Source organism: Oreochromis aureus, linkage group 3 (genome assembly GCF_013358895.1).
Source record: "Oreochromis aureus strain Israel breed Guangdong linkage group 3, ZZ_aureus, whole genome shotgun sequence".
Classification (NCBI taxonomy): Eukaryota; Metazoa; Chordata; class Actinopteri; order Cichliformes; family Cichlidae; genus Oreochromis; species Oreochromis aureus.
The window spans coordinates 60238983-60253686 of record NC_052944.1 but is presented as its reverse complement, the minus strand read 5'-3'; the positions used below and the strand labels follow the sequence as shown (position 1 = coordinate 60253686).

Sequence of the window (14704 nt, the reverse complement as noted above, 5' to 3'; positions counted from 1 at the left end):
GAGATTAATAGTGAGTATGATTTAATGCAGAGAGGACAATTAACAAATAGTGAGTGAAAAAGGTGACTGAAGAAAAAATACACGTGCATCATGAGAGTCCCCGGCAGCCTACACCTATTGCAGCATAACTAAGGGAGGATTCAGGGTCACCTGGTCCAGTCCTAACTATATGCTTTAGCAAAAAGGAAAGTTTTAAGCCTAATCTTGAAAGTAGAGATAGTGTCTGTCTCCCGAATCCAAACTGGAAGTTGGTTCCACAGAAGAGAGGCCTGAAAACTGAAGGCTCTGCCTCCCATTCTACTTTTAAATACTCTAGGAACAACAAGTAGGCCTGCAGTGCAAGAGCGAAGTGCTCTAATAGGGTGATATGGTACTACAAGGTCATTAAGATAAGATGGGGCCTGATTATTTAAGACCTTGTATGTGAGGAGCAGGATTTTGAATTCAATTCTGGATTTAACAGGAAGCCAATGAAGGGAAGCCAAAACAGGAGAAATATGCTCTCTCTTTCTAGTCCCTGTCAGTACTCTTGCTGCAGCCTTTAAATCTGTTTCCTGGTGGCCTGTTGTTGGTTTTGGACATACTGCTTTTTAATCACACCGAAATAGAAACTAATCAAGGATGAGGAAAGCAGATCAGTCACATAGGGTGTTGTGTCAGACAGATTTATGGAACAGAAAACATCAACAAACAAAGAAGCTAAGAGTCATTATTACACAATGGCAGGAAGGAGAGCGCAGAGTGCCGAATGAAGTGACAGCAGCAGATTATACAGCGTTAGAATGCAGGGTCCCGGACCTGGAAACATGCCCCACTCACCAGGAACCTGAAACAAGAAACACACCTCACACATTGTTTCCTGGTCATTGTGGTGAGATAATGTCTGACTCTGGTGTGTTTTACCCTGCAGTTACACTAACAGTGTGCTGTGGGTTCTCTGGGATGTGTCCAGCAGGATTTCACAACATGCAGGCTGAACACACAAACTTTAGCCAGAGGGTGGGATGCGGTTTGACGTTGTTCATCTGAACACTTTCTCATCCGAAGTCAGTGGTTGAAACAAAGAGAAGGTTGAAACAGGAACACCTCCTGATCATTTCCTGCTATTAACTACAGAGAGACACAACCTGTTTCTGTAAATCTCACACAGGATTAATCAAATCAGTACTTCTATTAATATCATCATAATTTTATTTTATTTTTTGAACAAAAGAGCCACACACACACACGATAGGAGAGTAAATGAAAGCATCACACATGAGCTTGTGTTGCCTTCAGGTTCTGTAGGTTTTAGAATTTATTGATGCCAAAAACTTTCTCATGATGTTCAGTGGAGAGAGAACCACAACACTGACAGCCAGTCAAAGTGAAAGGAGAAGAGAAAAAGCAGCGATTTGTTCGAAACGGCGGTGAACTGAGTGTTGGTCTGATATCAGTGAGCAGCAGGATGGAGGAAACGTCTCTGCTGTGTCTGCTCTGTAAGTTCACTCTGTGTTTTTCATGCCTCTGCTGTCTTGTTGAATGTATAAACTGTGAGTTTAACTGCCTTAAATTTAATTTCTCTTTAGTTCTGATCTCACTGCTGAGCTGCACCACAAACCAAGGTCAGTAACCTTCTTCTGTCACACTGTAAACATGACTCACTCTTCCAGGAGACATTTATTAAGAACATGGTGCAGAGAAATAAAGACATCAAACTCTTCGTCATAATAGTGTTATTTTACTCCTGCTGACTCTGTTATTTAAATTAAAGTCATATACATGTCTGACATCAAGACTTCTGCTTCTTAATGAAGATTCTCATTTAAGAAAATATACTAAGAGACATTAAAAGCTCAACATACAAATAAATATAGCAAGAGTAAATAAACAGGGATTAGTGGCTTCCATACTCCATTAGAACATTTCTTTTTATTGGATTTTTAATATATCTTATTAAATATAACTATATGTAAACACTAGGTTGTTGTGGGTTTTTTAATTACTTTCATTATAATATCTGTTTTAATGCCATGCAGTGACAGCTGGTAATGAATGGAAACAGGAAATATGGGGTTAAAAGTTAACCTCTGAAAATCAACAGGGGAATGACAGCAGGTGTTATAGAAATGCAGGAGTTGTTGAAAAAAGCCATCACTTCACTTTTGTGTGTATGTCTGTCCTAGTGAATGATTCATAACACTGCAGGTCAACAGGAGTCACAAAGTGTCATAAATTCAGTTGTTGTGAAAGGTGTCTGACTGCTACAAAAATGTACATAATGTGCTGTATAACCTCTTTTCTTCTTCTTCCTCACAGCTCGTCTGACTGTGAGTCCCAGCAGCTCTCAGTTCTTTGAAGGAGACTTTGTGTCTCTGAGCTGTGAGGAGGACGACAGCTCTGCTGGATGGACTCTGAGGAGAAACACAAGCAGAGAAACCAGAGCTGAGTGTAAGGAGTGGGGACAACCAGCTGGTTCTTCCTGTAGCATCACTGGTTTCTTCAAACTGGACAGTGGAGTTTACTGGTGTGAGTCCAGAGAGGGTCCCATCAGTAACATGGTTAACCTGACAGTCACTGGTAAGCTGAGTGTGTGGAGTTAGTGTTGATGAAGCTGTGTGTAAATGGATGAAATGCTGTAGTTTGTCTCTGTGTTGAGGTGGATCAGTGATCCTGCAGAGTCCTGTCCTCCCTGTGATGGAGGGAGATGACGTCACTCTGCTCTGTAAAACAAAGACCACTCCCTCCAACCTCCCAGCTGCTTTCTATAAAGATGGCTCCCTCATCAGGAAGCAGCCTACAGGTCACATGACCATCCAGCATGTTTCCAGGTCTGATGAAGGCCTCTACAAGTGTGACATCAGCGGTCATGGAGAGTCTCCATCCAGCTGGATCACTGTCACAGGTGAGGAGCTTCACTCTGATTTCACCTCTTATTTCATCCACATATTCACCTGAACAGGTGGGATTCTCTCTGCAGAAAAACCTCCAACCACATCTGTCCCTACCACCACATCTCTACCCCCTGACCCCTCCCTCCAGCTTCTGATCCGAGTGGTCCTCCGTGTGGTGGTGTTCTCTCCATACTTCCTCTCCACTCTCCTCCTGGTGTCATTATATCGATGCAGAGCCAGAGGTAACACTCTGAATCATTCACTGATCAATCAATATGACTAGCTTCTCTCTCTGTCTGAACTCTTCACATATTCACACACATTTTCTATATTTTCTTGCTAGAAAGCCATCAAACTCTGACTGAACAGGAATTGGATGATGGCTATGAATACATTTGTGATGTCATCACACAGTATCAACCCTGAATTTCTCTTCTGATGTTCCCAGCTGTGGTCAGATCTGCTGCATTTACTCGTTTTGTATTTTGTTTTTTATCACTTCATGTTTAAAAGTGGAGAAGAACATCTGCCAACACAGACAGCACATCTGTTGTTTCTTGTGGTGTTTTCAAAACATCATCAGCTGCTTATCAGCTACACACACCTGATTCTTTCAGCTTTGATACTCACTGTAATGGTGACTGATGAACTGCCATGCAGTGTTATGCAGCACCTTCTCAGGTCATGCATCTGTGTGATGGCACAGGTCCAAACACGAGGCTGGAAGATCCTGCCAGATGTTTTCTACATCAATTTTCTACATCAGTTAAAGTTAAATTAAGCTGACCTTTTTTTCTTAAAGCAGTTCATTTTACGAGTTTAAACATTTGACGATTTTATTTTCTACAGTGATTAAAAGTTGTGTTTCTGAGATTTGCAAATCATTGCATTATGTGATTCTTTAAATTTTACACAGCATCCTATTTTTGGAATTGGGATTATAAAACTGTTTTGGTTGCAGTTTTTGATTAGAACTAAGTCTGTACTTATGAAGCTACGAAGTCTCCAACATGAAAAAATTGTGAAAGGTGGTCAAATTTTGAACCACCCTTTTTACTTTTAGCATATATTGTTTTTTTAACATATACTGTGCCCTGCCACTGTGAGGCAAAGAAGCAAAGAGTAGTCACCATATCTAACTAGAAATGATCATAATTCCCAATCCCGCTGGCATCTGCTGTGGAAAAATAAACTCACCATTGAAACCAAAACTGATGTCCTGAGATTTATTGATAAAATCATTTGCAAAGGAATCAATGCAGAATGAAAAGAAGAGAAAAAAACTCCATTAAACTCATGAGTGGATAGAATCAGCTGTAGGAAGGTTTTCTTTTTGTTTTTTTTGTTTTGTTTTTGTCATGGTCATGTAGGTACCTGCCTGATACAATGAGATTAAATAAGATGAAATACTATTTTCCCACAGTGTCAAGAGACACAAACTTACTAACTGCTGAAAAGAAGCTGATTTTAAACAAGCCAACAACACTTGTCACACACAGCTGTGTACTGGGGAGCTAATACAAATTCGTCGGGGCGATCGTGGCTTAAGAGTTGGGAGTTCGCCTTGTAATCGGAAGGTTGCAGGTTCGAGCCCCGGCTCGGACAGTCTCGGTCATTGTGTCCTTGGGCAAGACACTTCACCCGTTGCCTACTGGTGGTGGTCAGAGGGCCCAGTGGCGCCAGTGTCCGGCAGCCTCGCCTCTGTCAGTGCGCCCCAGGGTGGCTGTGGCTACGACGTAGCTTGCCATCACCAGTGTGTGAATGGGTGGATGACTGGATATGTAAAGTGCTTTGGGGTCCTTAGGGACTAGAAAAGCGCTATATAAATACAGGCCATTTACCATTTACAAAGTTCATTTACATCTTGATTACATGGTTTAGTCAAGTCCTCCATGCTTTCTTTCAGTCCTTCTCTTGCTCTCTCACTCACACACGTGCATCCGCACATGTATGAAAACATAATTGAATAATTCTGCTCAGAATGAGGCACGTCTGTTCAACTTTGTGCTACTGTGGTTATCCTCGGTCATTAGGAGAGGCTTACACCACGGGATCGAGCTGTAAGAGATGCAGTTCATTTTATATGTAGTGTGATAGTAGATGAGTGTTAAATAATGTGTGGATTCTCTGAAAAAGGACAAAAATCATTACAGCATAAATATGGAATAAGAATAATTGGAACGTGCCTCTTTACAGTCCGATTAAAGAAGCGCACCATTCTTAAATGTACTGCACAAACTTTATTCGCAACAATTCTCAAAACCACCACAAGATGGCACTCTAACACAAGGAATGAACTCATCCCTGATCAGGCAGGTCTGCAATCACACCCACCAATCAGCCTACATAAACCGGTAAAATGGTTCAAATACCACAGCCATACTTAACACAGCCACAGGACGAAGTGTTCAAAGCTACATTAAACAAACAAACCTGAACAAAGTATACAAAAATCAAATAATCTGCCAATTTTAGTGGTAAATACTGACAATACTAGTAAAGTGGCAAAACAGACGTATTTTGGAGAATACAACACAGTCAAACTCATATTTGTGGGATGCACAGCAGTCTTAACAAATAAAAAATGAACTATTCACTTCATTCCCAACAGCTCAGAGTCAGCCCAGAGGTCAGGGAGGTTCAAGAAAATAACAGACCTTTTTCTCTAACTTGTATAAAAACCATATCTACTGCCAAGCACTGATTTCATGTATTTATCAGTTTGATCAAACTCACCACCAAAGCTTAAACCAGTATTCCTCCCTGTCCAGGATGTGTACATCCTCATCATTGTAGGTGTAAATAGACTGGCCTGACGAGTTAGCTTTTCTGTGTTGTGCCATTAACTTAGCCAGAGGTTGTCTGGTTTCCCCGATGTATAACAACACAAACTGTTAGGTGTCTGTGAAGGTTCTCAGTCATCCGGGTCATGGTAGTCTAAGGAGCTTGGAAAGAAAAGTGTCTGCACTTCTTTAAGTTTCTTGAAAACGTTTTACCTCTCATCCAAGAAGCTTCTTCAGTTCTAAGACCAAATGGTGGAGAGTCCCAGGTATTTAAGCACTTCCCTTAAGAGGGTCATGACCCAATGTTAATCATGTGCATCATCACGAGTCAAAGTGTGAAAAAGGCCATGGGTCTTTATCAGCGGAGGTTTCAGGTGAAACCATTGTGAGATCTTGCCTCATCCTGTCATGTGACCTATTGAGATCAACTGTTGCAGGATGTGATCAAGCATCTCAAAACTGGGTTGTAGGTGGCAGACAGTCGGTGTTGTGAGCCGCCTCCTCTGTTCAGAGATGGTCGTTCATAGTGGACACAAATGGTTCATCCCAAGGACAAAACTCCCAAACACAAGCCAGTCAACATAGTGTGTGCTGTGCAGTACAGCGAGGGGTGCTCAGACCTCTACACTGGCGAGACCAAACAGCCACTTACTAAACACATGACACAACATAGAAGCGCCACCTCGACAGGGCAAGACTCAGCTCTACATCTGCACCTAAAGGTCAAAAGTCACTCTTTCAAGGATGCAGATGTTCACATTTTGGACAGATGGTTTGAAAGTAAAGTAGTAGAAACAACATATCTAACAATAGTACAACAATATATCACAGAGTGTTTGTTGCAGGCCAGCCTGGTGTTAATCTGCTCGTACATGCACTGGATTCATTCACATATTCTTTTTTGCACATGACCAAGTAAAACATTTTGCTGATGTTACTGATTCATCAATACTGAAAATTAGTTATAAAAACTTTCTTTATACTAATAGTTTAAAAACATTTTGAATCTATGATCGATTCTCATGATGTTATCCACTGTTAATGACAAAATGCAGTATATAGTCCAACATCTTACATTTTTTAATTCACATTTTATATTTTTCAAAGTCATCCAGTGGACTAGTGATGGCCGTCAGGCCTTATATTTGGCCCTCTTTCCATATAATGTAACCTTCTTCTCAACAGTATTTTAAGCCTTTAAAAATGCAAAAACATGTAAAATATAAAAATAAAATGTAAAATAAAAAAATGTGTAGGACAAAAATATCAAAATATAAAATTCAGAATTTATAATAGCTCAGTGATATTTGATGGTGACTAAAAAAGGCAGCAGATAACAATGTAAACACAAACATATATGTTGAGCAGGAAACTTCAGATAATCACAAACACGAACATATCTTAATGCTTCCTCCAGGTGCTAAATTCCAGTTTAGTTTAATTGTGCATTGTTAACTTCTGTCTGTCCTGAGAACATCTGTCACTCTGAATGCTGAGTGTGAGTGGGTGGAGTGAATATACACTGATATTTCCATCTGTGGCCTTTCAAACTGGCTGCAGTTCAACAGAAGGCTAAATCAACAAAACAGCAGCAGCAGCAAGCACAGCAGAAATCAGCAGGCCAACTTCTAAACCATCAGATCCACTCCTCTGGTCTCTGTCCTTTCTGTGTCCTCCTGTCTGACCTGCAGGTGAGAAACAGGTGTGAGGTGTCAGCTGTCAGGTAGGTGATGAGTGAAGAACAGAACAGAATCCATTTCCTCTTCAAACTGCTGTCAGACATTATCTACTGCACTCTGATCACATCACTCAGACCAGCTGCTTTCTACAAAGTCTCATCAACAACATCTTTAGAAACAAACATCAACAACCAGGAAGCAGCTTCACCTCTGATCACACACACACTCAACTCTACTCACTCAGCAGCTCAACTTCACACTCACCTTCTTTTACCTTCAGGTTGATGCTCTTCAAAAGCTTAGGTTCCTGATTGCTGTGTCCAGCATAACATTCATATTTTCCAGCGTCATTCATGGTGACATTTTTGAGAATCACAGAAAAGTTTCCATTCTTTATTTCTCGATCTTTCAGCTCCACTCGACCTTTAAATGATTTATGCTGTTTGTCTTTGTGAATGTGTTCATCGCTGAAGTAAAACACATAATACTCTGACTGCAGGTCAGGCTTTTGCCAGCTTATCATTATGTTAGCATCACTGTGGCCATAACACTCCAGAGTTACATCCTTTGCTTGTTTGACTGTTAGCTCTAAAATCAGAAGAAAACAGGTCAGTCATAAACATTATATGCATCCAATAATTCAAACATGCTTATTATTGTGCTTCAAATATCAGAAACCTGAGTTTTTATTTTTGTGTAAAGTCTGTGGGAATTTATAAACGAGTAAAAAAAAAAAAAAAGCTTTACTGTGGATACATTCAGACCCAGATATGTTTACACATCCAGCATGTCAAATCATGAACTTCAGTGGGTTTTGAAAGTCTAAATTCAGAGTTTATACACTTTTTTAACATTTGTATACTGCAGTGTGGGTTTTATTGAGCTAAAATGGGTAAAATGGCTTCACATACTCTGTGGAAAAGCCCAGAGTCTGTACAAAATACTAACAAAAAGGTATAGAAACCGGTTTGTACTTCTCAGTCACATTCAGGGTGTTTAATACAGAAATTTGTTGATTGTTGTGTACCAGAAAGCAATGGCATGTTATTCATTTCATAGTTTATTTCTAAAGGACCTGTACATAAAGCCAGACAGTTGAGAGGCTGTGTCTGATGTACCGAACCTGTACTGTACATTAGCATTTGAATTTAACTACAATTTAATGTTTTACAGGATTTTTTTTTCCTTGCACAATTTATTAAAAAGCAAAACAGACTCTTAAAATCTTCTCACCAGGGAGGTTCCGGTGACGTCACCATCCTGAATGGCAGCCTAAAGTAACAGCTCCCTCGCGAAAATAATTATTTCGCCCCTTTAGACCGTCAAATATCAGATCATCGGATCATCGAACAGACAAGAGGGGCAAGAAATGGGGAAGCCGCGTGCAAAAAAAGAAACCACCGCCGCAGAAACTGCAAATGAAGAAAACTCGGAGAACAGCTCTCCTACGAAGGGACAACATGGCGAAGCTAATGCTAACCCAGCTCCTCCATGTGCCGCTGCAAGCCTGGCAAAAGTTTTGGAGGAGATTCGGGATTTCCGAAAAGACACAAAAGAACAACTGAACGATATTAAATCAGAGATTACCAGCGTTAACCAGAAAATAGCGGAGGCAGAGATACGAATAGAAAAAGTGGAAGACCGCGTTCGAAATCTGGAGCAGGTGCTGAATAAGGTGATAAAAATCTTGCACCAACAAGAAAACAAGCTACTCGACCATGAAGGAAGATCCCGACGGGAGAATTTAAGGATATATAATGTTCCTGAAGGAGCCGAGGGGTCGTCTATGACGGACTTTGTGGAAAAACTACTGCGGGACACGCTGGAGATAAACCTTACCGCGGAGCTTGACATTGAGAGGGCGCACCGGGCGCTGGCATCAAGACCCGCCGGAGACAGGCAAGATAAATCGCGGTCAATAATAGTCAAATTCCTCCGCTATAAGGTTAAAGAAGAGATACTACGCAGAGCTTGGGAAAAGAAGAAGGTTTTTCTGAACGGGAGGCCAATATACTTTGACCAGGATTACCCTCCAGCAGTACTGCAGAAGAGGAAGGAATATGCAGAGGCGAAGCGGGTGTTAAAGCAGAAAAATATTCGCTTCCACACTCCGTTCCCGGCTAAACTACGAGTGTTTTATGAAGATGGAACACGTCTGTATCAGACAGCGGAGGAGGCGACCATCGACATGAAGGACAGAGGACTATCAGTCAGTGTCATTATACCGAAGGAGAGTCTAGCTGAGCAGCTGTCCCGCACCGCCTGGGAAACAGCGGGAGGGCCGAACCGGCGAGGGACAGATGAGGAGCGAGAGAAAAACATCAGGGAGAGACTGCGTGCCTTCAGAAGACAGGTCGCACCCTCTTCAGAGGAGTTATAAGCACTGACTGACTTCTAAAGTGAGGTAAAATTAAATCGAACTCAAAACAGGCGGTGTTACGTTTTATCTCAATTTATTAGTACATACCGCTACCCCATTGGGATGAGAATATATATATATATATATGTAAAGCGAGGGATGCATAAGGACACACTTTCTGCTTAATGAACAGAGACTTTTCTCTCCCTTTTCACAAGTGCCATGGTGGGGGCCCTCAGCCCACAGCTGGGAGAGGCTTTCCCTCACAGCTAGATGTTATTTCTAGCACAGCCCAGGGTCATCTGTTAGAGACCCCAGCCTTGGAACCACAGCTTTATTTCTTTAACTGTTGCGTATGTTTGATGTTTTTGTTTGTTCAAGGAGTAGATCTACTAAGTTCTATTTTGTTTATTTTGTGGTCACACAGTAAATACGCATGGCTAATGACAAAGTAAAACTTATTTCTTTCAATGTTAATGGGCTGTTAAACCCAATTAAACGTAGTAAAATCCTATCTAAAGTAAGAGCAGAACAAGCTCATATAGCCTACTTACAGGAGACCCACTTGTCAGATAAGGAGCACGTAAAATTAAAGAGAATGGGCTTCACTAACTTGTTCTTTTCTTCATACAAACCAGGACATAGGAGAGGAGTTGCAATCCTTATTTCAAGCAAATTAAATTTTGAAAAAGTATCCGAAATGGGTGATAAAGAAGGCAGATTTATTTTAGTTAAAGGAAAGATAGATGGGAATCCAATCACCCTTTTGAACGTATATGCCCCCCCAGGGAGTGATATTAGTTTTTTCCAAAAAATCATTAATATTATGGCAACAGAAACAGAAGGCCTTTTGATTTGTGGAGGGATTTAAATATACACTTACAGCCAAAGTTAGACTCGTCTAGTAGGAAAACTCACGATATGAAATCCCTATATAAGAAGGTAAATACACTTCTGGAGGAGGTAGGTTTAATCGACATATGGCGAGACCTTTTCCCTAATAAAAGGGATTATACTTATTATTCTGCTTCTCACGCTCTCTATACAAGGATAGATTATTTTATAACATTTGCCAAAGATAAGCATAAAATACATACCTGTGGAATTGGGACAATAGATCTAAGTGACCATGCACCAATATATCTATCTATTGATTTTGACCCACGGTTTAAAAATAATACATGGAAACTGAACTCAAGCCTGTTAAATGACCCATCCTTTAAGGCACAAATTAAATCAGAAATCAGTTTCTTCTTAGAGTTCAATGATACTGAGAGGTCTCACCTCCCATATTATGGGATACTCTGAAGGCCGTACTAAGAGGAAAATTATAACAATATCCTCATTCAAGAAAAAAATAGGAATAAGAAATTAGAGGACCTAAAAACAAACTAAAGGAACTAGAAAGAAAACATAAAATAGATTCTGCACAGGATACATTAAGAGAAATTAAAAATATTAGGAATGAAATTAACAATCTAGCCATACAAGAAATTAAGAAAAATTTAATGTTTCTGAAACAGAGACACTATGAAAGCAGCTCTAAATCTACGAAAATACTGGCGTGGAAACTGAAAAAAAAGATAGCGGAAAATACAATTCATAAAATTAGGGACCCAAGAACTAAGGTGATAAAAAATAAATTAAATGAAATTCAGGAAGTTTTTGAAATATTCTATAAAACCCTATATTCTGAAGTCTCTGGTGGGACGGTAACCCAGATTGACAGCTTCCTGAATTCCCTAGATTTACCCACTCTTGATGAAGAACAAAATCAAACAATGACAGCGGACATAACTGAAGAAGAATTAAAAGCTGCAATTAGTAGGCTCAAATTAAGCAAGTCACCAGGATCTGATGGTTACACCGCAGAGTGGTATAAAGAATTTAAAAAAGAATTAATACCTGTTCTACTTCCCACATTGAACTGGGTTTTGAAAAAGGCACAAACGCCACCCAGCTGGAAGGAGGCAATAATTTCAGCCATACCAAAAGAAGGCAAGGATAAAATGGAATGTGGATCGTATAGGCCAATTTCCGTTCTTAACGTGGACTATAAACTCTATACGTCTATTATGGCCAAAAGATTAGAAGAGTCTCTACCAACATTGATACATAATGACCAGACAGGTTTTATACACCAACGCCAAACACAAGACAATATTCGAAAGACACTACATATTATGGACCATATACAAAAAAACAAAATTAAAGCAATTGTGATAAGCGTAGACGCTGAAAAAGCCTTTGATTCCGTCAACTGGAATTTTCTCTACAGAGTATTATATAAATTCGGCTTCCATGATACAATTATTAAAACTATAAAGGCACTATATGATAACCCTACCGCTAGGATTAAAATCAACGGATACCTATCTAACAGCTTTACCCTAGAAAAGGGCACCAGACAGGGTTGTGCATGGTCACCATTACTCTTCGCACTATATTTGGAACCATTAGCTCAATTCATCAGACAAAACGAAGACATTAAGGGAATCATTATTAAAGGGACGGAATATAAATTGGCCTGTTACGCGGATGATATACTGGTCTATCTCGGACACCCAACGTACTCTTTACCTAAATTGATGTACTCATTTGAACAATACGGCCAATTATCTGGGTATAAAATCAACATAGGTAAAACCCAGCTACTCTCATATAATTATAGCCCACCAGAAGAAATAAAAAGTAGTTACCCTTGGCATGGCAAACAGAATCTTTTAAATACCTAGGCATCAACCTATCAAAAGATCTTACAAAATTATTTGAACAGAATTATTTACCTATATATATAAAAATAAAGGACGATATAGCAAGATGGAACTTAATTCCTTTCTTTAACCTTAGCTTAAGAATTGACTCTATTAAAATGAATATATTGCCAAGATTCTTATACTTATTTCAAACCCTACCAATAGAGATTAGCCAAAACCAGTTAAACGAGTGGGACAAAATGTTATCTAGGTATATATGGCAAGGTAAAAGACCAAGGATTCGCCTCATAACTCTACAGCTGGCTAAGCAAAAGGGAGGATGGGGCTTGCCTTATCTCAGATATTACTATTTTGCAGCGCAGATGAGAGCAGTGATATGCTGGTGTAACCCGTCATACACTGCCCAATGGAAAAACCTTGAGGAAAAAATGTTGCCTATTCCCATCCAGGCAATTTTAGCTGATAATATATTTACAAACTTACATAAATAACATGGATAACCCATGGGTGAAACAGACCCTAAAAACATGGAAAACTGTTATAAAGGAACATAAACTAGAGGCTAACATTATAGCTCTTAAATGGTGTGCTTATGACTCAGAGTTCATACCCAATAAATTGGATTCTAGTTTCAAGGATTGGATAGCTAAGGGTATTACAGACCTATGTAGTATAATGAAAGATGGAAAACTGCTTAGTTTTGAAATCCTTAAAAGGACATATTTACTAGAAAAACAAGACTTCTACCGATATCTGCAGCTACGGCATTATGTTGATATAAAGATGAAAAATGCAACAAAGACGGGCACACATTTGATTGATTTGTTTTTATAAAAGCTATAAGTCAGAAACTATCGATAGAATTGTCTCATGTCTGTATAAGGGTCTTTTGGACTTGACATTACATTCAACTTCATATATTAAAATAAAATGGGAGAAGGAAGGAGGGATAAATATATCTGAAGAAGAATGGACGGCAATATGGAAGTATCAATGGATGTGTACAAGCTCCCAAAAATGGAGGGAATTTGGCTGGAAGAGCCTAATTAGGTATTTTATAACACCCTCCCAGAAGTCTCATTATGATAATAACCCCCCTGTCTGTTGGAGAAACTGTGGAAATCAAAGTGCAAACCACTACCATATTTTTTGGGATTGCTCTGTTCTGAGGGACTATTGGAGAGAAATACACAACGCTCTACAGTACATTTTCCAATGTGAAATACCCCTTGAGAGTAAGACTATGTTTTTTGGACACGTACCTCAGGAATGGCCGAAAAGCGATAAACATTTAGTAAATATTTTGCTGGTGGCCTGTAAAAAGGGTATTACCAGAAAATGGCTATCATCGGAGAGCCCAACTATAAATCTATGGATGGACATCACAATGGACATTTATAAAATGGAAAAGATAACAGCTTTTGTTAATCATAAATTGGATAAATTTACATTATATTGGGAAAAATGGGTCAAATATGTCACGCCTCATAGGCCAGATTTTACTTTCACAAACCAGTAGTTATGAAGTATGAGAGTATGTAAGAGTAAGATCACTCCCTATCAGTACATATTTATTTTTATTTTTTTTCCTCTTCTTTTTTTTTTTTTTTATTTATTTTTTTTTTTTCTCTGTCTGTTTCTTTCAATTATTGTTATGGTTGTAAGTTTTTTTTGTTTGTTTGTTTGCTTGTTTTTTTTTTTTTTCTTTTCTTTTTCTTCTTATAAACAGGATATGAACTAAAATATTATTTCGGCAATAAGGGCAGACAACAGATGCAAGAAGTATCCCCATGTGATGTATATGTTATGAAGGTCTGTTTCTAAATGTCTATTGAAAAATAAAAAATTATAAAAAAAAAAAAAATAAAATCTTCTCACCATTTATATCCAGAATGTTTATGTTCATTATTATTCTAACTAATGGTAAAAAAACAACAACAACAACAACAACAAAAAAAACCCACCTGTTATTCACTGTCAAAAAGTTCACTTGAATTCAATTTAACTGATGAAGACCAGAAAAGATCTTTAAGATTTATTCAAACAGGTAAAGACATCTTACCTTCACAATCCAGACGTCCCAGGAAACATGAGAGGACAAACGCGGTTAAAGCTGTTTTTAACATCATTTCCTTTCTTATCTGCCACAGCTTCATTGTTGGTAGTTTCCTGGATTAAAAAAACAATAATAGAGAATATACAGATGCTCTTTAAAGCTATTAAATTTACTTAAAATTATTTTATGCTGTGTATGACTGATACCCTGAGCAGTATCACACCCGCTGTGAGAGAA

The 14704-nt window shown here is 39.0% G+C and overlaps 1 protein-coding gene and 1 long non-coding RNA gene across 2 annotated transcripts; one reads left to right on the top strand and one right to left on the bottom strand.

Moving 5' to 3' along the window:
* The first annotated feature begins 2821 nt into the window (after window positions 1–2821).
* LOC120439009 lies at window positions 2822–4501 on the top strand. The gene is made up of 3 exons (XR_005612320.1): window positions 2822–2884; window positions 2960–3115; window positions 3217–4501. It is a non-coding gene; the product is annotated as an uncharacterized LOC120439009 (long non-coding RNA).
* A 1306-nt stretch (window positions 4502–5807) lies between these two features.
* Window positions 5808–14704, bottom strand: LOC116325344 (CD276 antigen homolog). Its single transcript, XM_039606367.1, has 4 exons — window positions 14691–14704; window positions 14474–14580; window positions 7600–7923; window positions 5808–7341 (listed from the first exon to the last, which is right to left on the bottom strand). Exons 2-4 carry the CDS (start codon window positions 14565–14567, stop codon window positions 7229–7231), a joined length of 531 nt encoding a protein of 176 aa, XP_039462301.1. The 5' UTR covers window positions 14568–14580; window positions 14691–14704; the 3' UTR covers window positions 5808–7228.

Bases quoted from the DNA above. Each gene is read 5' to 3' on its own strand.
- LOC116325344 (XM_039606367.1), bottom strand. From the start codon at position 14,567: ATGAAGCTGTGGCAGATAAGAAAGGAAATGATGTTAAAAACAGCTTTA. The intron at 7,924-14,473 runs GTAAGATGTCTT...TTCTGATTTTAG, and splicing joins GGGACGTCTGGATTGTGAAG to AGCTAACAGTCAAACAAGCA. The intron at 7,342-7,599 runs GTGAGTGTGAAG...TCTCACCTGCAG, and splicing joins CAACCTGAAGGTAAAAGAAG to GTCAGACAGGAGGACACAGA.